A 19,842-nucleotide genomic window follows, 5' to 3' on the forward strand; every position below is an offset into this window, starting at 1 on the left:
CTTCTTTAGCACTATGCACATATTATCTTGGCCTCTAATGAGACTGCAATCCTGCGGGCAAGTTGTGGTTCTCATGGGATAGAAGAAGTGAGGATGGGAGAGGATACCGAGGAGGGGCTCTGGGACTTTGAGAATTTGGAAGTTTGGGGCTAGTGGGCAAGGAGATTTTTCCCACTTCTTGCTTCTCTAGATCAACTACTACCTGGCCTGTTGTATGACTCTCAGATGCTAATGTGGTGGGAGTAAAGAAGGAAGCATGTCCTTGGAGCTCAGATTATATTTCAGGGTATCCAAGGCATCAGAGAAGGCAAACACAGGGGAAGGAAATTTTTAGAGGAAATGTGGAGGCTTGGAATGCTCCACATTTATACAATGTTTACACACTCAACATTGTATAAAACCAGTATGAAAGACAAGATTCGTCTGAATTTCATGAAACATTCTCTTGGGCCCCTCCTGCCCACAACTTCTTTTAAAAGGAAAAATGAAGTGCCCATTCCTCACGTTTCTTCCCATGCAAGTGAACCCCTGAAGAATGGATGCTGAGGTTGGGGCTGCTCTCAGATCAGCAAATTCTGAGATACTAGAAAAAAAGAAGGAGAGGAAGAGGAAGAGAAGCATGAGGAGGAAAAAGAAGGATAAGAGGAAGAAAAAGAGGGAGAAGGAGAAGAAGGAGGAGGAGGAAGATGGAAGAAGAAAGGAGGAGGAGGAAGAAGGAAAAGGAGAAGAGGAAGGAGGAGGAGAAGGAGGAGGAAAGAGGACGAGGAAAGAGAAAGGAAAGAGAGAGGAGGAGGAGGAGGAAGAATAACAAGAAGGAGAAGAAGAATCATTTTTCCAAATATTTGTCAAAAGCATAATGCTTCTATTAAAATGTTGAAATGCATATTTATGTTTCAGGAATTTGGGGAGAGGACAAATGTGTACAAGGAGGCAGTCACTCCTGTAAATGCTGCACACATACAGGGCCTTCAAAGCAAAGAGAGAGTTCTGCATTTCAGGGAAGGCAAATGGCTATGGACATTCACAGAAACCTGGAGAAAGTGGATGGCTCCTGGGTGGATAGCAACACTGATAGGTACAAAGTGAAGGAGGAGGTGGGTAGCTTTCAGACTCTACTTTATCATCTTTTAGGGCCTGTGTATCTGACTACTGCTGGGATTGAATCTGCTGGATGTCTACAGCTGGAGGTTAGGGGATTTCACACTTAAAGTATGGGTGTGTGCATGCATGCTGTCTGTGGCCTGTTTGTTTGACCTCAGTCTTAATGATGAACTACTAGGAAAATGGAATTTGAGGCACTCACTACCTCTTGGCCATTCCTCAAGTGAAAGGACACAAAGACTTTATATTAAGATTTATAGCAACTTCAAAGCTATAATTTTGGGTCTTGAACACATCCTTTAATGGAATTCTTTTGTTAACCACACATATAGAAATCTCCATGTTTTCAGCCACAGAATACCACATCTATATAACAGACTAGGCAAATATTGGCATATTTCTTTTAAAAGATTACCAATCTTACTATTTAAATGAATATGCTGAAATTTAAGTATTATGTTCATATCTTTACACTTTGAAAAACAGGAGACATCCCTCTGCCCTAGCTGAGCTCAGGTGAAATGATAAAATCCGGGGAAAACATGTCTTGATACTTTGGTAAATGTGTGTGTGTTTATCTCATTCATTAGTAACCAGAGACAAGCAGGAACATGTTAACCATCAAATCAGGAGGTGGGAGATCCTGGATCTGATTTTTACTTGTTTCTATCCATTTTTGAGCACTATGCCTTTCTAGGATTTGAATTTCTCCTCTGTAAAATGAGGGAGGTAATAAATGGCTCTTAATGAAAGGTAATAAATGGTAATAAATGAAGTAATAAATGGTTCTTCAACATTTCTGGGTCACGAAGTTCTTTAAAAATATAAAGAAATCTTTGGACTTTTTTTCCAGAAAAAAAATGCATACCCAAAGTAAATTGAATATAGTTTTGGAAAGGAGTTTTTATCTTATCCTACCATAGATATTATGTACTATACAACTCCAGGGGGCACAATTCATAGACTGTGATGTAAAGGACACCTCCTTGGAGGTGGGCAAAGAGGTGACTCTCTTTATAGCAGTACCTTGAACTCCAAGCTAAGAACTCTTTTGCCAGATGAGCTTTAAGATTCTCTCTGGATCTGAATTTCTTCAATTCCAGAAATGTCATTATTATTACCAATAACCCTATACTAATCTGGTTAGGTCGTCTTTACAAAATACTACAGAATGTGTGGCTTAAACAACAGAAATGTATTTAATTTATTTTTTATTTTCATTTTTTTGAGACAGGGTCTTGCTCTGTTGCCCAGGCTAGAGTGCAGTGGTGACTCACATGGCTCACTGCAACTTCCGCCTCCCAGGTTCAAGCGCTTCTCCCACTTCAGCCTCCCAGGTAGCTGGGGTTACAGAAGCCCACCACCATGCCTGGCTAATCTTTGTATTTTTAGTAGAGACAGGGTTTCACCATGTTGGCCAAGCTGGTCTCAAACTCCTGACCTCAAGGGATCTGCCTGCCTTGGCCTCCCAGAGTGCTGGGATTATAGGCATGAGCCATCATGTCCGGCCAACAATAGGAATTCATTTTCTCACAGTTTTAGAGGCTGGAAGTCCAAGCTTAAGGTGTCACAAAGTTAGGTTTCTTCTGAGATCTCCTCTCTCCTTGGCTTGCAAATGGCTGCCTTCTCTGTGTGTTTACATGATGTGTGTGTGTGTGTGTGCCCGCGCGCGTGCATGTGTGTCCCCAAACTCCGAGTGTTTCTTTCCCTTCTTATAAGGACACCAGTATATTAGATTAGTGCCTCACCCTTATGAACTCATTTAACCTTAATTACCTCTTTCAAGGCTGTATCTCCAAATTCAATATAGGAATTTTAAGAGAACACAATTCAGTCTGTAACAAATCCCAAACTGATAAACACATTGCAGATAGTAACTAGAAAAATCAAAACATCTTTCAGATCCCTTCTACATGCAAATAAGTCTATCAAAAATTAGAATGAAGTATGCTACTTTTCAAAATGGGAATTTATGATAAATAACCAGAATTTATTTGCTACTGTGCTTACTAAAGGGGAAACTGTTACAGAGGTTTATTTAGTATTACATATATACACGCATGTATATATCTAATATATATGTATGTATATATATACATCTATTTAAAAACTAACTTGATGTTGTATAAAATAAATTAACTTTTAAATTAATTGGCCAAATGTCATATATAGTAGGACAAAGAATGAGTTAAGATGGAAAAAATTTTAATAACCTATAAACATTCGTAGTTTTTGTTTTTCTTTGGGTCCTCCAAGTGATCATCTTCGTGTAACATAAATCAAGCAACCAAAAATCTCTTCCACATCTGGTAAGTGAGGGTAGGGGGAATTGGGGATTGCTGTTTTTTGTTGTTGTTGTTTTTTGTTTTTAATTTTCCTGATTTTTCTTTAACTATAATGGAGGATCGGGGCTGAGAAGAAAAGGCCAAGAGTTTCTTGTCATTTTTATTTATGTATTTATTATTTCTGCCCCAGTGCCACATATAGTAACCACCACCTTCTGAGTAATTCCCGAAGCAACAACCATTCTACACCCCACCCCCAGTTACCCTAGTGCCAATGGTAGCTAAAGAAGAGAAATGTTCAAGAAGATTTACATATTGCTGGATGTTCTTATTCTTAAAGCCTCACCACGATTCTATGGCAGTATAGTCCATTCAGCAATGAGTCAAGCCTGTGAGTTAGCAGTGTTACAGACTCACCAAGAATGTATGGTACCACCCAATAGCATACTGTCCTTTCATCCTTTTTGCTTTGCATGTACTGACCTTTCTCTCTATTCATCTTCTGTACACTGACAAGGTATACATTTTAGGAAATTACATCTATGAGGCACAATGACTCCCTCTGTGATGTTTCACTCCCACGCAACACTCCCTTGAATGAAATGGCTTGCTCTCTGCCTGAATTGGGCTAAGATATATGCCTGCTGAGGACTTCTGCCCTCCCATCTCTCTTCTACCACCCCTGCCTTGTGAATTATCTTCTTTATTCCTAGGGAATCTACAGTAAATACTTTGTCATCTATAGTCATTTGCTTGAAATTAACAGGTGGGTGGTTGGCCAAGCAAGGCAGGAGAGACGTGGGACAGGAAAAATAAATAGTAGGCACAAGCATACCAGCAGGTGTTATTATTCCAAAGCTGTGTAGCTCTTTAGCCCCTGTTTCTATTATAAAAATTAAAATTTTTAAAAGGCACCTGAGAATCTATAGGAGAGAGTCAGTGGTTAAGTGAGTTGCCTAATATCTGGCAATTAATGTTTGAGCCAGGGACTAAAATCCAGATATTTTTGATTCCTAAAGTGTGATTAAAATATGTCTCAACCATGACATATTAAACTATTGGAAATCATATGTAATACAGTCCTTTCTATATTACTTCAAAACCTGGTTTAAAGAAACAAAAGTATGATTTTTTTCATGACTTTTCAAAAGCCTTCTGATTTTCTCCAGCTATAAAGGTTATATATATATAACCTTTAGAGCCAAATATATATGCTCTCTTCTTTCTCTTAAAGGTAAGCTTTATGCTCATTATTGGGACTGATGTTATTGATCATATCAGACTTCTCTTTTGGAATAATGTTTCCAGGATTTTCACTTTGAGAGGATCAAAACCCAAAAAACATCATATGCATTTTTCTGGCATTTAGTTCCCAGGTTGGGCAGTACATTTTCAAAGTATAATTGATTTTGTCAAGGTCTTAAGTTTGGGAGTGAAGACTGGAGTATCAGGAAATGTACATCTCTAGCCATCAACTAGTAACAAGAATGGCATAAATGTTCTAGGGACTCACTCTGACATCCAAAGGGAAGGGAGCAACTTCTGAGATTAAGAGACCTTTGGTTTTGTGATGGGAACACAAAAAGTAAACCTATTTGTCCATATCTCCTAAGACTCCCACAAATTATATGAACAACTGCAAGTTATCTGAATATGGAATGAATTATGGATCATCAACTAATTTAATGTAACCCCAGGTTGCAATTCCCATTTTTAGAGAGGTAACACAAAATATTTTTAATCTCTAAATTGTAAATTGCTCAAGCACCATGTAATAAATATCAATATCTAACACAAATGTTTTGGTCATCACTTAACTCTCATATATATAATTGAAAGTTGTCTGTAAGTATTGCACAGGAGGGCACAAAAGATATGTAAACTAATTATTATCCAGTAGTCCACACTGACTATCATTTGTATGTCATTAGTTTTATTTTATTGCAAAGTAGGCATGTTGACACGTGTGTTGGGTGACCTGTTATAAGCATATAGAAAAACAAAAGGAGAGAAAGAGAGATAATAATTTGATCACAGTTCTCTTTCTAAAAGCATTGCTTTAATATTCTCTTATATACAGGTAGTGATAATTAAGGATATAGAATTATTTTCTAAACACACATAAATTTATAGTTAAGAGAAAGATAGCATCTCATTTCAATGATAAAATGAGAGATCATTTAATTTTTTTTTTTTTTTTTTGAGACAGAGTCTCTCTCTGTTTCCCAGGCTGGAGTGTAGTGGTGCAATCTTGGCTCACTGCAACCTCCGCCTCCCAGGCTCAACCATTCTCGTGCCTCAGCTTCCTTAGTAGCTGGGATTACAGGCATGCACCACCACACCCAGCTAAGTTTTGTATTTTTAGTAGAGAGGGGGTTTCACCATGTTGGCCAGGCTGGTCTCGAACTCCTGGCCTCAAGTGATCCCCCTGACTTGGCCTCCCAAACTGCTGGGTGAGCTACCACACCCAGCTGAGATCATTTAATTTTTTATCACAACTATTGGGAGTATTTTAAAATTGTAATTGATGTAGACTGGTATGGCATTGGGGACTGATGATATGGAATGTTATTGCTGATTCTTCAGTATGTGGACTTTTTGCATTATGTTTCATATATTCTTAAAAGAATGGGGCTCTCATATAATTTTATTTCGGATATGTCCATTATTTCTGGACTGTTAGTTATGCCATTTAAATTAGGTATAGCCTTGCTACCTTTTTCCAGCTTATCAGTTTTAAGAAAGATATGGCAAATTTATTCAACTAATGGTAAACACTTTTTCTAAGCATTGTTCTAGGTTCTGAAGAATCGACAGTGATTGAAGAAACAAAAACATTTACTCCCATGGAACATACATTTTAGTGGGTTTTTTAAATCACAGATTTGTCATTTTTTTCAGTCTATCAGTGTGTGCTTTATATATTTTGAGGTTATGTTAGTAGGTGATACAGATCAGGACTGTTACAGCTGATCTAGTTAATTGTTTTTCTTCAGGATATAATGATGTTTTTAGATGTAAAGTCTATTTTGTCTGGCAATAATATTTCCATATCTGTTTTCTTTTGGTGAACATGTTTCAAGCATATTAGTTAGAATATTTGTTTGACAGTATGGTAGTTCTGCTTCTCTAGGTCACCTCCAGATCCAGATTGCCTTTTTCTTGTTGCTCAGCCACAGCACATTGGGCAACCTATCAGTTCAGCAAATGTTAACCAGAAGAAAACATGTGGTAATGTCCACATGGGCAAAGTTGGCTCATCACCTCATCCACATTCCAGAAAAGGGGCAAAGAGAAAGCAGAAAGAAAGCGTCAGCCTCTTAAGGTATGACTTAGAACTTGCACACATAAATTGCATAGGATTTAGCAACAGAATAGTAATGCCATTTAGACCGTAGACACAGCAGATAGGTGGTTTGGGTTCAAATACTGGCTCTGGCACCTCCTGGCTGTGTGAGTATAGACAAGTTACAATCTATGCCTCATTTTCTCCAATTGTAAAATAGAGATACTTATAATAATATATATCTTATACACATTAATCAAGTATTGGTTATTATTATTACCTTTATTTTTCTTCTGCAGTTTCTAGAATGCCTTTGTTTAATCACTTCAACCATATTTATTTTGGCAGTGTATTTCAGATTGTTCTATTACGTCACATTATTTGATCCCTTGTTCTACCATTGTTGTGGTTATTAACTCTCTCTCATGGTGGACTATTTTCTTACTAAATTTTTATTTTTCTTATTTTATTTTATTTTATTTTTTGAGACGGAGTCTCGCTCTGTCGCCCAGGCTGGAGTGCAGTGGCACAATCTCGGCTCACTGCAAGCTCCGCCTCCCGGGTTCACGCCATTCTCCTGCCTCAGCCTCCCAAGTAGCTGGGACTTCAGGCGCCCGCCACCACGCCCGGCTAATTTTTTGTATTTTCAGTAGAGACGGGGTTTCACCATGTTAGCCAGGATTGTCTTGATCTCCTGACCTTGTGATCCACCCACCTTGGCCTCCCAAAGTGCTGGGATTACAGGAGTGAGCCACCGCATCCGGCCCTATTTTTCTTATTTTGTACTGAAGTTTATGATACTGTAGGAGCTATGCATGCCTCACTCTAGAAGAAAATTCCAGCTATTCTGACATTAATATAGCATATGATACTAAACAAGTCACTCTCTTCTGTATCTGAGTTTATCCTAGGTATCTCCTGAATAGCTAACATCCTTCTTTTTCTTACCGGCGACTGAGGAGAGATGGCCTTGTGTTGGTTAGACAGAGCAAAGTAGTTCTGCAGTCTGTCCCACGGTTCTCAGGCTACACGTCTTTATTTAGGGTGATTCATTTTTATTTATGTTTAGCCCACCATAGTTCCATGCTGAAGAGGTAAGGAACAATAGGGTAAGCAAGCCAGCCAGCATATTCTTCCCATACCGATGAGCTTTTCACCAGAGGAAAATGCCCTCTCAGATCACAGAAACAGTAGCTGTGTAGGTGTTGCTAGTGGAGAACAAAAAATGTTTGGTATTTAAAATAGAAACATAAAATTGTTAATAAGTCTACAGACAACTTGTATTGCATGCAGAAATAAAAAATGAAGTCCTAGTACAACAATACTGCTTAGTCTTGGATTCATTTCACAGAAGTTTAAGATTCCTCACCTCAATGAATGAGATTTTAATAAACAGAAGTGTATTAGAATATTTGCAGCATCCAGGCATTGGGTTTGAGCCTCAAAATAAGGCCAGGGATGACATTTAAGTAAATTCAGAAGTAAAAAGCAAATGGAAAACACTTTTAATGATGTGTCACATAATGTAAAATGTGAAAAATAACTTAGAGGTTATATACTCCATCCTCTTGCTTCAGGGTCCCTAACAGGCATCTCTCACTTGAGCATACCCTGTGATGGGGAGCTCACTGCCTTGCAGTGAATCTTTGATTTTGCTGTGGCTCCAAATGTTGGAAAGTGATTCCTTATGAGATAATTGCATATTTTGGAGGTTCCCCCACTACACACACATACACAGAAGAAATGTTCTCCCCTATAGTAATTCAAAATATCTCGATAGTATTGCACAAATATCCACTAAGTGTCTCCTATGGGCCTAAAACTGTGGACAATTGGAGATATGGAATATTGTTGTTTTCATTTTGCCTGTGAGAAAAAGAGTTTTCGGAGGCTAGGTAACTTGTCCAAGGAAACGATTGAGCAGAGATTTGAACTTAAGCTCTCTGGCCCTGGAATTTAAGCTGTCTGGCTCTAGGACTAGGCCCTCATTCCCTGCATGATTTCAGAATTCATGATTCCATGAATCATGTAGGGAACCCAGATATAAATCAACTGATAATAACAGAATGTGACAAGTGTGAACAGAACTGTACTTTAGGAAGCTAGGAAAGAACAACTAATTCTGCCTGTCCAGATTGGAAATAGTAAGTTTTGAAGACATAGATACCATCAATGCCAAAGTATTGTTATCATAATGTTGTTTCACCTATTTTAAGAAAAATCTGTTTCTTCTACCTATGACATAAACTTACATTTCAGTATCCCCCACCTCACCTCGTCATCAGTTTTGGAATGTGCTAAATTCTCAATACTGCTGAGAAATGCCCTTATTCCCCATATTGCAAACATTTCTGGGGCTGCTTAATAACACTTTGTACCTTCTGTTCAGAGAACATTCATCTTATTCTCCTCTCAAATTCTCTGTTAAGTAAATTTAATACTACATAGCATCAAGAGGAAAGTGACCATTTATTTTAGATCTGTATCTATCTTAGACGATGTACTTTTCATGGAATAGTGAGTGAGACAGACACTTGAGTCAGGTGATGTTTGAACTAGGATGTTCCCAGAATTAAATGGTAGTCTCTTAAATTGGATCTCATGAGTACTTTAGTGTCTGAAAAGTAACTACATGGAATAAATTAAACAGAGGAAAACTCCTGGCTATGCCATTATTAAACTTTTTAAAAAATATGGTCTTTATTTGACATTTCTGAGTATGGCAACCCATTCCTTGGAAATAAAGAATGTGGCTTCCAACACATGAGTTTCCCCCTCCCTCTCCCCTCCCCTCCCTTACCTTCCTCCTTCTTCCTTCCCCTTCCCTTTCTTTCCCTTCCCCTTTCTTTCCTTTCCCCTTTCTTTCCCTTCCCTTCCCTCCCCTCCCACCCCTTACCTTCCCCCTTCCTGTCTCCTTTTTTCCCCTTCCCTCCCCTCCTCTTTCTTCCCCTTCCCTTTCCCTGGCCTGCCCTTTCCTTCCCTTTCTCCCTTCCCTCCCTTCCTCTTCCCTTCCCTTCTCCTGGCGTGCCTTGCCTTTCTGTATCCCATGGAATACCTCTCTTTTGCATTGGAAGAAAACCTTGATCCCTTTTGGAGCTCTTTGGGCTTTAAAGGTTTAAGTGCCAAGTGAACGCTGGGCTTGTTTGCCTCCTTTAGGAAGCCCCCTGTGGATGATTCCACCCCTCATTGATAATCTCCTTACTTTACACTCCCCTTTCTCTGCCAATTTAAAATCATTCAAAATCAAGTTCATCATAATAGTGAACGTCAATTTACAATGCTCTTTTCCAAGATAACTTCTTTTCAAACCCTCAAAACTATTCTATGAGGTAGAGATGATTCATAGTTGTACAGTTGAGGAAGCAGGCTCAAAAAGTTTAAGGTAACTTGTTCAAAGTCATATAGCCAGTGGACCCAGGATTTGAACTCTAGTCTTTTAACACTCAGTTTACGTGTTACCTTGTCTATGAATCCTTCTTGATGGTCCCTGCTTTCCCTGCCGTAGATCAGTAGATCAATTCCATTCTCTATTCCCTTGTGTGCTTTGTTTATACCTTTGTTCTAGCACTTATCACATTGTATTTGGGAAGCAGTGTATTTAAATGGATTTGTGGCTGGTCTAATTTGGTTTAAGTTTTTTTTTTTTTTTTTTTCCTGTTAGTTTATTTACTTCCTAAGGCCTGAAATCTCTTCTTCATTATTTGACCTGCTGGACTTCACGCAGTGCTTTGCCCATAGTATGTATAAATTTAGTGTTCATGGAGAAAATGAATCAATGCACCAAAGTGAAGGACAGGGGCTGCGGTTTCTTTGTATCCTGAGTGGAACCTAGTTCAGAGGTACAGTCACAATCACTTTTAAAAAAAAGTCGAATAATAATGAAATACTATATAAATCCAATGGAAATTCTTAAAATATTTAGAAGGCATGTTTTCTAGGAAGAAGGCTAATTATTAGAATTTATTTTTTATTCTAGAGAAGAAAGAGAGAAAATAAAGAATTAAAGAAATAGGAAAGAGAAGTCACTAGAGAGCCCTTTCACATCCCAGAGCAGATTAGGATCTTGAGAGCTCTACCCTACTCTGACAAATAATTACTTATAAAACAATTCTGGGGTTTCATAGCCTGCATTACCTGGTTCCAGGGACCAATCATGAGCTTCGTTGTTTTGGAGTTGGCTTGGAGGACATTTATAAGAAGCATGTGATGAAGTTGCCCCTTTTTCTGCAGAAGATAGGCAAAGAGAAACCCATGAGTTGGGTAACATGTGGGACAGATTTTGCATTCCGTGTTTTGAAATTACGGGTGGGGGCCGGGTGCGGTGGCTCACGCCTGTAATCCCAGCACTTTGGGAGGCCAAGACGAGCGGATCACGAGGTCAGGAGATGGAGACCATCCTGGCTAACATGGTGAAACCCCATCTCTACTAAAAATACAAAAAATTAGCTGGGCATGGTGGCTTGCGCCTGTAATTCCCGCTACTCGGGAGGATGAAAAGGGAGAATTGCTTGAACCTGGGAGGCGGAGGTTGCAGTGAGCAGAGATCACGCCATTGCATTCCAGCCAGGGTGGCAATGCAAGACTCTGTGGCCAAAAAAATAAAAAATAAAAAAAAAATATGGGTGGGAGGGAGGGTGTCTACTCCCTGCCCTGGAGATTTGTATAAACAGGAAAAGAAGACTGTTTTCTTGTTCAGTCTTTTAAACTAAAGACTTTTCTCTCATCTGGAGAAAAAAATAATAATAGTAGTAATAATAATAATAATAAAATAGGCCAGGCACGGTGGCTCACGCCTGTAATCCCAGCACTTTGGGAGGCCAAGACGAGCGGATCACGAGGTCAGGAGATGGAGACCATCCTGGCTAACATGGTGAAACCCCGTCTCTACTCAAAATACAAAACATTAGCCAGGCGTGGTGGTGGGCGCCACTACTTCCCAGCTACTTGGAAGGCTGAGGCAGGAGAATGGCATGAACCCGGGAGGCGCAGCTTGCAGTGAGCCAAGATCGCGCCACTGCACTCCAGCCTGGGTGACAGAGTGAGACTCCGTCTCAAAATAAATAAATAAATAAATAAAATAAAATAATTTTTATTATTGATCATTTTTGTGTGTCGGGTACTATTTCTAGACAATTTACATGTATTAACTTTAAACTTGACAACAAACCTATTAGATAGATGGTATGATTACTCCCATTTCACAGATGAAGAAACTAAACTACAAAGAAGCTAAGATCGAGCCGGGCATGATGGCTCACACCTGTAATGCCAGCACTTTGAGAGTCCGAGGTGGGCAGATCACGAGGTCAGGAGTTCGAGACCAGCCTGGCCAACATGGTGAAACCCTGTCTCTACTAAATATACAAAAAAATTAGCCGGGCATGGTGGTGCATTCCTGTAATCCCAGCTACTCGGGAGGCTGAAGCAGGAGAATTGCTTGAACTGGGACCCGGGAGGTGGAGGTTGCAGTGAGCCAAGATTACGCACTGCACTCCAGTCTTGGTGACAGAGCAAGACTCCGTCTCAAAAAAAAAAAAAAAAAAAAAAGAGGCCAAGATCTTGGCCACGTTTTCACAGCAGCTAACAAGCAGAATCAGGATTTGAACCTAGGCCGTGGAGTACCAGAGCCCATTCTAAATCTGAATGCACTCTCAAAGTGTCTGCCAGGGAGGTGAGCCCAGTCTGTCTCTCTCAGACTTTGAGACCATTTGCAGTGGTCCCCATACCTATTGCAATGATTCTGAATAAAGTCTCCTGTACCAAAAAAATAAAAAGTATTCTCTAAATCTTTAATATTTTATCCTAGAAACAAACAAATGAGATTATTCCTTCTTTTATTGTGATAACATATTATGATAACTCATTTTATTTGATTCCCTAAAACCGGACAGAGATTTCCATGGTGCTGAGGATACGAAGTTTAGACCTTCGATAGCTAGTCTAAGCTTAGTGGAGATCTGATATCCAATCTAAGCTTAGTGAAGACAAACAGGTTGTAAATGCCCAAATCTCTCTATGAGAAACTAATTAAGCCCTGCCTTTGAGTAAAAGAGAAAAAAAAAAGCTTCTATATTAAAATAACTTCATTTGGAGTTCAAAGGAAGCTAAATAAGGTTTTCACAGGAAGAGTTCATATTTTTTTTAATCCTTAAAGTAATGTGTATAAATTTCAATGAAGTAAATGTCCCAGCTACATTATTCAAACTCAAGAGATTAAAAATATTTTTTTCCAACATCCAAACTCCTGATATCCCTATTTCAGCCACAAGGAGGACAAGGGAATAACTATGGATGTTTATTAGAAGGATAAGTTAAAGAGGCAGAAGCAGTATATACATTCTCTAAACTATACATTTATACAAGGATGCCATTGTCTTTTTTTAAGCAAATACTTGTAGAAGTGATGTCTAAAAGAATAAAGCTTCTCTTTTATATCTCCAAATAGAAAATATAATCAAAATCTGCTTTTATATAGGATGGCTTTTTTAAATAAATAAGCAGAAGGATGAATTATGTGGCTATAAATAAATCTACTGACATGTAATAAAGCAAAGTTGAACTGTTTTATGGTGTCACTGAAACCCTTAGATATATTTATAGCCATGTTAACAGTCTCCAGTATTTTTTCAGGACTTTTATTTCATTTCACATTATGAGAGTTTAGTTGTTTGTTTTTCTCTCCCTAAATTGCCTTCTGGAGCCCTTTGTAGAGATAGAAAGTAAGGATCTCTACTATTCATATTTGGAAAAAAAAGGGTCTTCACCGAAAAGCTTAGGGCTCACACAGAAACAGGCGGTTCTGATGCTTTCTGGTCTGCCTGTTTCTGTGCAGTTCATATGAGATGTGCCTGCGAAGAACAACTTGACAGGTAGCTCCTGCTGGCAGCAAAGTGGCAAGTCAGTGTCTATACAAGTGAGGAGAGGCCTGTGCAGAGATAAAATGTACAGTACTGTAGAAAACAAGCAGATGGACAGAGCAACTTTGCATTAGATTCCTGATGCCTGACCATTTAAATACAATCACAAGGCTTATTTCAGAAGCCAAAGAATCTCCAGACTATCACATAGCCGAGGCACAGACCAAAACAAGACAAAGGGTCTGATGGGTAAAGATGCTCATACCTTACCCTGGGACATTCTCTTGCAGGGTGAGGATAGGGTGGGGGACATTTAAAAAGCAAGAAGAGAAGGTTTATAATACCAGTTCTAAAGCCTGAAGTAATATAGGGGTTTTTAAAAATTGTATTCCGTTTAGAAATTTCAGGATCCAAAGAGTATGGTTAGGATTCCGTGGAGGGTTTATTCAAGTGGAGCTAAGCGTGGTTGTTCCTGTGAAATTATTTATATTTTTCAACTTGAAATCTGGGTGAGCATAGTGTTTCTAAATCTATTTCTCTTCTTTTCTATCTTAAAAGTGGACTCTCATTTTCATCCTGTAGCTGTACACTTGATTCCCAAGTGTTATCACTCAAGGGACCCACTAGAAAAGCCAACTCAAGAGGAAGAGGAGAGCTTTTGATGGTAGGACAAGGGATGACAAATCCTTCAGCTGGAACTCTAGCTACAGGCAGTATTTAGAAAGTATCACTGGAGCTAAAAATCTTTAAAAATGTATTTAATGTGTTAGACTAATATAAGCTCTAAAAGACCTAAAAAGAACAGGATCCAGAAAAGAAGTCGAAATAGGAATGTGTTAACTAGAGGGAGGGGCAGGAGGGATAAGAAACACATGAAAAAATTAACAGTGGGGTAAATTGGAGAGGGACATTCATTTTATTAGGATAATTGGGGGTTGTCTCTTTGTAGTGGAAGAAGTAAAATAGACCTGTCTTACATTTGTCCTCTGAAGAGTCTTCTCAGTATTTAACTGTGTTCCCAAATGGAATCAGCCTTACCGAAATTCACGGTGACTTCTTTTGACATTTTGCAAAAAGTAAATAAATAAATTATAAGTATGACAGGTGAAATGAATAGTTCCAGCTGTGACGCACCAGCAGCATTTCCAGATTTTGTACTGCATTAAGGATTTATTTTCTCTTTATTGCGTAGCAGAGAATTAATTGGAAGGTCCATCTAAGCTTCCCACACATCCTCAGAATGAAGTCAAAGCAGTCTCCAATGCTCAATGCCAATTAAAAAAAAAAAAAAAAAGAAAAACAGTAAGTGGGTAGGTGGTCAGTTTATCAACTCTGGAAAAGCTTGTCTTTGAGGATTCACACTGCTAAAGCCAGACAAACGCATCAGCAAAATTAATGGCATAAGGAAAATGTGAGTATGAGATTGGCAATTGATTCACTGAGTTCGTTCATTCAGCCAGTATTTACTGAGCCCCTATGATGTGCTACCTATTTTTTCACACACACAGAAAACAGGAGAAAATGAAGACTCAGCCCTCAGAGAGCTTATAACCATTTTAAGGAGATAAACTATGAACAAGTATACAGATAAAATAATTTCAGACACTGGAGAGTGCTGTCAAGGAAATAAAACAAGGTAATGGGAGGGGATGCCTTCCAGGGGTGGTGGTCAACTTTAAATGAGGACCAGAGAGGGTCTCTGAGGAGGTGACATTTGAAATGCACCCATCACATGAAAATCTTGGGGAAAAGCCTTCCAGACAGAAGGGGCCAACAATGCTATAAAGGCCTTGGGATGAGAAAAAACTTCCCACGATCAAAGCAGAAAGACCTGGGGAACTAGAGAGTAGGGAGGAATGGGGCATCTGGCAGGAGATGGAGCTGAAGCATTAGAGGTAAGCAGAGTCATCTAGGCCGCCTTAAGGCCAAAAGTGCAGTGGAAATCCATCTGGGGACTAAATCAAGGAGTGGTTGAATTGAGTGGAAATTATCATGGATATTTAGGATATTAAGAATTTTTTCTGGCTTTTCTAGCAATAATAGCATAAGACCCTAACCATGTACTTAACCTGTTCTTCACCTTTTTAGAGCTTCAGCTTATTTTTCTAGTGGACAAAGAATATTGCCACTGTTTGTCAGGTGCTCTACCAGATAGTGTGTATTTTCTCATTTTAAACCCCCAACAACCTCGAGAGGGAGGCATTTTCCTCATTTTACAGAGGAGGAAACTGAGGTTTCAATGGAATGTCCATAAACCACCCCTTCCCCTTGCTGTGGTGTCCCTGAGAGCATGCTGCTGGTTTAAGACACTGCGTGGGGGCACACCCAAAAGTATGGAAGACCTTGTCAGAGGGCCATTTCCTGGGGGGCTGTGGATCCTGGACCACCCTTACAAATGAGAGCCAGGGCAGTTAGGGTGACTGTGTGCATCATTTACTACGGGCAGCTTGAAGCTTTTGGAGGACACCAATTTCAGAACCAGAATACCGGTTCACTACCATAAATTCTGAAATGGACTTGATGTATGACCTTGAAGGCAAATCACCTGTAGGTTTGGTCTCTTTGTTAGAGAGACATAATGCTGTTTCCTCAACACCTCCTTGGGGTGTCTCAAGGATGAATAGGGCTGTCTTAATCCCTGTTCTTTATCCTCAGGGGGTTTGAAATGAGAGTGGAGTATATAATAGGTGCTATAAGCTCCTTTTTAAAAAGCCTCCTAAATACAACATATACATGTTTTAACCAGCAAGTATTGTTTACTCACCTCCCCTTCCACCCTGCAAATGTAATGGGCTTTTTACCCAAGGTGAATCGTAGGAGGGAGTCAAAGCTAGCAAGACCTGTGTGGACAACGACCTGGCCTGAGAGGGCAGCCTGTTGGGTTTGTCCTTCCTGCGCATGAGACATACTGGAGGGGTGGATGCCGCCTGGTCCACAGTGTTACCGTGTCCTGGCAGAGCCTTGGGTCAGTCCCCTCCTGGAGTCACAGATGGCCACGACAGAGGACAGGTGCTGCCACTCTGGCTCTCCCCTGCGTGTTCAGTCGTGAGGTAAACACCGTGCTGTCTTTGATGCCCAGCGCCCAGGGGACTTCACCCACCTGGGGCAGCCCTTCTGCAGCCAGTTCCGGACAGGCGCCAGTCACTTCTCTTTGAGCCAGCCGACTTGGCCCTCTCCCCTTCTGAAGTTTTTTGATCAGGACTACAGGCGCGGACGATAACCTCTGGATTTTGAATCCCAACAGTGTCCTATCCACCACCGGGGGTGGCAGCCACCTTCTGGAAGGACTGCCAATCACGGAGCCCTTCACCCTTTGGAGTCCCCAGGCCACCGCTCCACCTTCACTTTTGGGAGTCCGGACTCAGCTTCCCATCATTCGCCCTGCGGGAGGGGTCCTGGGCATTTTAATCCCGGGAGACACATGCGCCTGGAGAGTGGTCGCCCAAGCCACCGCCAGGCAGGGAGGAGCGCGCGTGCGGCACCACCGCGTGCAGCAGCTCCAGCGCTCGCGCTGACTCAAGGGGTTTATTTTTATTTCTATTTGGAGCTACTTCGGCCTTAGCCGCCGCCCTTAGTTTTCCTCCGAAATTGTGAGAAGGTGACTTCATGGCTGGAGTTTGGTTTCACGCGCCTGGGAGAAGAGCGGGGGACGGGTGATAAAGAAGGCGCAGTGTCGGTCTGTCGGTGTCACACACGCGCGCACACACGGCGGGGCGGGAGCCGCGCGAGCGAGAGGAGGGCGGGCGGCGTGTGCTGGAGGCTCGCGCGGGTGTATACGAGCCTGTGCTTGAATGGGGAGGGCCGGGATTCCGGGTGGCTCTGGCCCCTCCTTCCTCCGGAGCCAGCCAGTCCCTCGGCAGAGCGCTGGGGCTGCACTGATTTGCTCTCGGGAGTGCGCTATTTGCATATGACTTGCCCATTTGTGAATTTGGCTCCCCAACTCCTCGCTTCACTTCACCTGTGCCTCCCTGGTCCGCGCACTTCGCAGGCGCCCGCCCGCCTCTCGGCCACCTCTGCCGCCTGCCGGGCACCTCCTCTTGCGCTCTCGCTGATTTCGCCCACCCACCTCCCTCCACCCCGTGCCACGTTGGTTTGGGTGGCTGCTCCGCACCGGGTCCCTCCTCCTCTCCTCTTTCCCTCCAGTCCTTCTTATTCTCTTCCTCTGGCTGCGGTGGCTGCTGCTGCTGCTGGTTTTCATCCAGTTGGGAAACCCAGGAAGCCGGCGGCTGCTCCGTGGCGCTAGTCCAGCACGCCCAGGGTTAAAAGCCTCGCGCCCTTCCGCGGAGACTCCCAGGAACACCCGAAGAACTCTTCCACCTGCAGCCCCCTTTTGCCTGGCAGTTCTGCATTGCATCTCATGGAAGTGGAAACAGGAAAATAAAAATGTTCAAACTCCTTGGATGTTGGGATAAACTCACCTGAACCCACTTGGGTTCGGGCTGCCTCCTTCTCTTCCTTCATTGCCACGTTTCCTCTGTGTGGCTCCCGGGAGTGTGCAGTTAAGTCATCAGACTCGAGGTGCCTAGAGATCCGGAGGAAGCCGCGCCGGTCTTCCCCTGACATGCGTGGCATGCCGGGGCTCCCTAGGAGGTTTGCTATACCTGGGAGGACCCTGGCATTCTAAATTTCAGCTCCGGGAAAGAGAAGGGGCTTTTTGCCTTTTAACTTTTTTTTTTCTTTCTTTCTTTAAGTAGTATTTTTTTTTAACTGATTCATTGTTTGGAAAGCGCATATTGCTTCCCTCTTCCCCGAATTCTGGCAACTCTTCCTCCTGCTATGATGGGCCCTTGGGCATCATGAACTTCATTACTCCTCACTGGCTGGAATTCAAACTGCCCATCTGTAGTGGTCCCGTGCGTTGACCATGCACCTGAGAATCCACGCGAGACGGAGCCCTCCTCGCCGGCCGGCCTGGACGCTTGGGATCTGGTTCCTGTTCTGGGGATGTATCGTCAGCTCTGTATGGAGTTCTTCTAATGTAGCTTCCTCCTCCTCCACCTCTTCCTCGCCGGGGTCTCACTCTCAGCACGAGCACCATTTCCATGGCAGCAAGCATCACTCAGTGCCTATTTCTATCTATCGTTCCCCTGTTTCCCTTCGAGGAGGACACGGTAGGTCTCTCTGCTCTTTATCCTTTTAATGGGGCATAGCAATTCCCTAACCCACTAGCCTTGCAGGTAGTGTCAAAGGTGGGAAGGGAATTTAAAAAAAATGAATTTAAAATGATGAAAAGCATCGTATGTCCGTGAAGGAAGCAAATTTCTACTTTCTCATAAAGGTTAGTGTTTTCTGCCCCTAGCCTCCGACAGCCATCTCCACTTTTCTCTAAAGGGTTCCTTTCCCCTTAGCTCCCTCATTCGTAGCTGCACAGACACCACACTCTCTCTTTTGCAACCTTCTACTCTCTCCACCCCCATGGAGACAGGCAACTTATCAGGTGAGTCCCAGTGCTGTACTTGGAGAAATATTCATTCACCTTGCTTTCACCCTTCTTTGCTGTGGTCTTGCTTGGGAGCTAGTGGGGGTGGGGTGGGAATAGCTGACAACAGGAATCAGGTTTTCGGCCTGAAGTTGACTGAACTGTTATAAAGTAGCCTGTGTGGTAATGGTCAGGGAAAAGTAGCCGAATATAAGAAGGCAGAAAATATAATTAACAACCCGTGGCCATTTGTGTTGAATTTGGCAGCTTTATGTTTGTCCACATATCTAGTGGAAAAAGCAGCTATCTCTAAAACTACACATCTAATATTGCTATCAGACAGGAAGCAACATGTAAGATAAGGCTAAGTCCATTTATAATTTACCCAAGTGTAAATGATAGTAACTTGGATTCCCCGTGTATGCAAATGTTATTTCATCTTTAGGTAGCAGAGATGGGCTTGTTCACACAATACAGGTACGATGGGTTTTACTCCAAACAACCCTCCTTACATAGCTATTGAAGGAAGAGATCTATGGCTCTGAAAATGATACTCAGCTCTTAGCCGGCTGCCTCTAAAAGGGCGATGTCTGCAGCTAAGGTAGGAGCTTGCTGTGGTAAACTGTTCTAAAGAAAGGAGCTTCTTAATTTGTTTACTATGCACCCCGCTCTGATGGTAAGGAGAGTAGGAGACACAGAAATGGAGACTGGTCTTGCTTGGGAGCTAGTGGGGGTGGGGTGGGAATAGCTGACAACAGGAATCAGGTTTTCAGCCTGAAGTTGATTGAACTGTTATAAAGTAGCCTGTGTGGTAATGGTCAGGGAAAAGTAGCCGAATATAAGAAGGCAGAAAATATAATTAACAACCCGTGGCCATTTGTGTTGATTTTGGCA

At 41.7% G+C, this 19,842-nt stretch overlaps 1 protein-coding gene across 37 annotated transcripts in view; it reads left to right on the forward strand.

Annotated features, from left to right (window-relative positions):
• NRXN3 (neurexin 3) overlaps positions 1-19,842 on the forward strand; it is a 1,742,415-nt gene that overhangs the window by 1,145,116 nt on the left and 577,457 nt on the right. For 2 of the 37 annotated variants that reach the window (XM_024925384.4, XM_008961006.7), the window contains exon 1: positions 16,391-18,640. The exons of 32 other annotated variants lie outside the window; for them this stretch is intronic. In XM_024925384.4, the coding sequence (XP_024781152.1) occupies positions 18,394-18,640 (247 nt within the window). In that variant the 5' untranslated portion in view covers positions 16,391-18,393. Of the gene's footprint in view, positions 1-16,382; positions 18,641-19,842 lie in introns of those variants that run through there. 3 more of the 37 variants (XM_008961005.7, XM_024925387.4, XM_008961004.5) reach the window with 2 other exon arrangements.

Source organism: Pan paniscus, chromosome 15 (assembly GCF_029289425.2).
Source record: "Pan paniscus chromosome 15, NHGRI_mPanPan1-v2.0_pri, whole genome shotgun sequence".
Classification (NCBI taxonomy): Eukaryota; Metazoa; Chordata; class Mammalia; order Primates; family Hominidae; genus Pan; species Pan paniscus.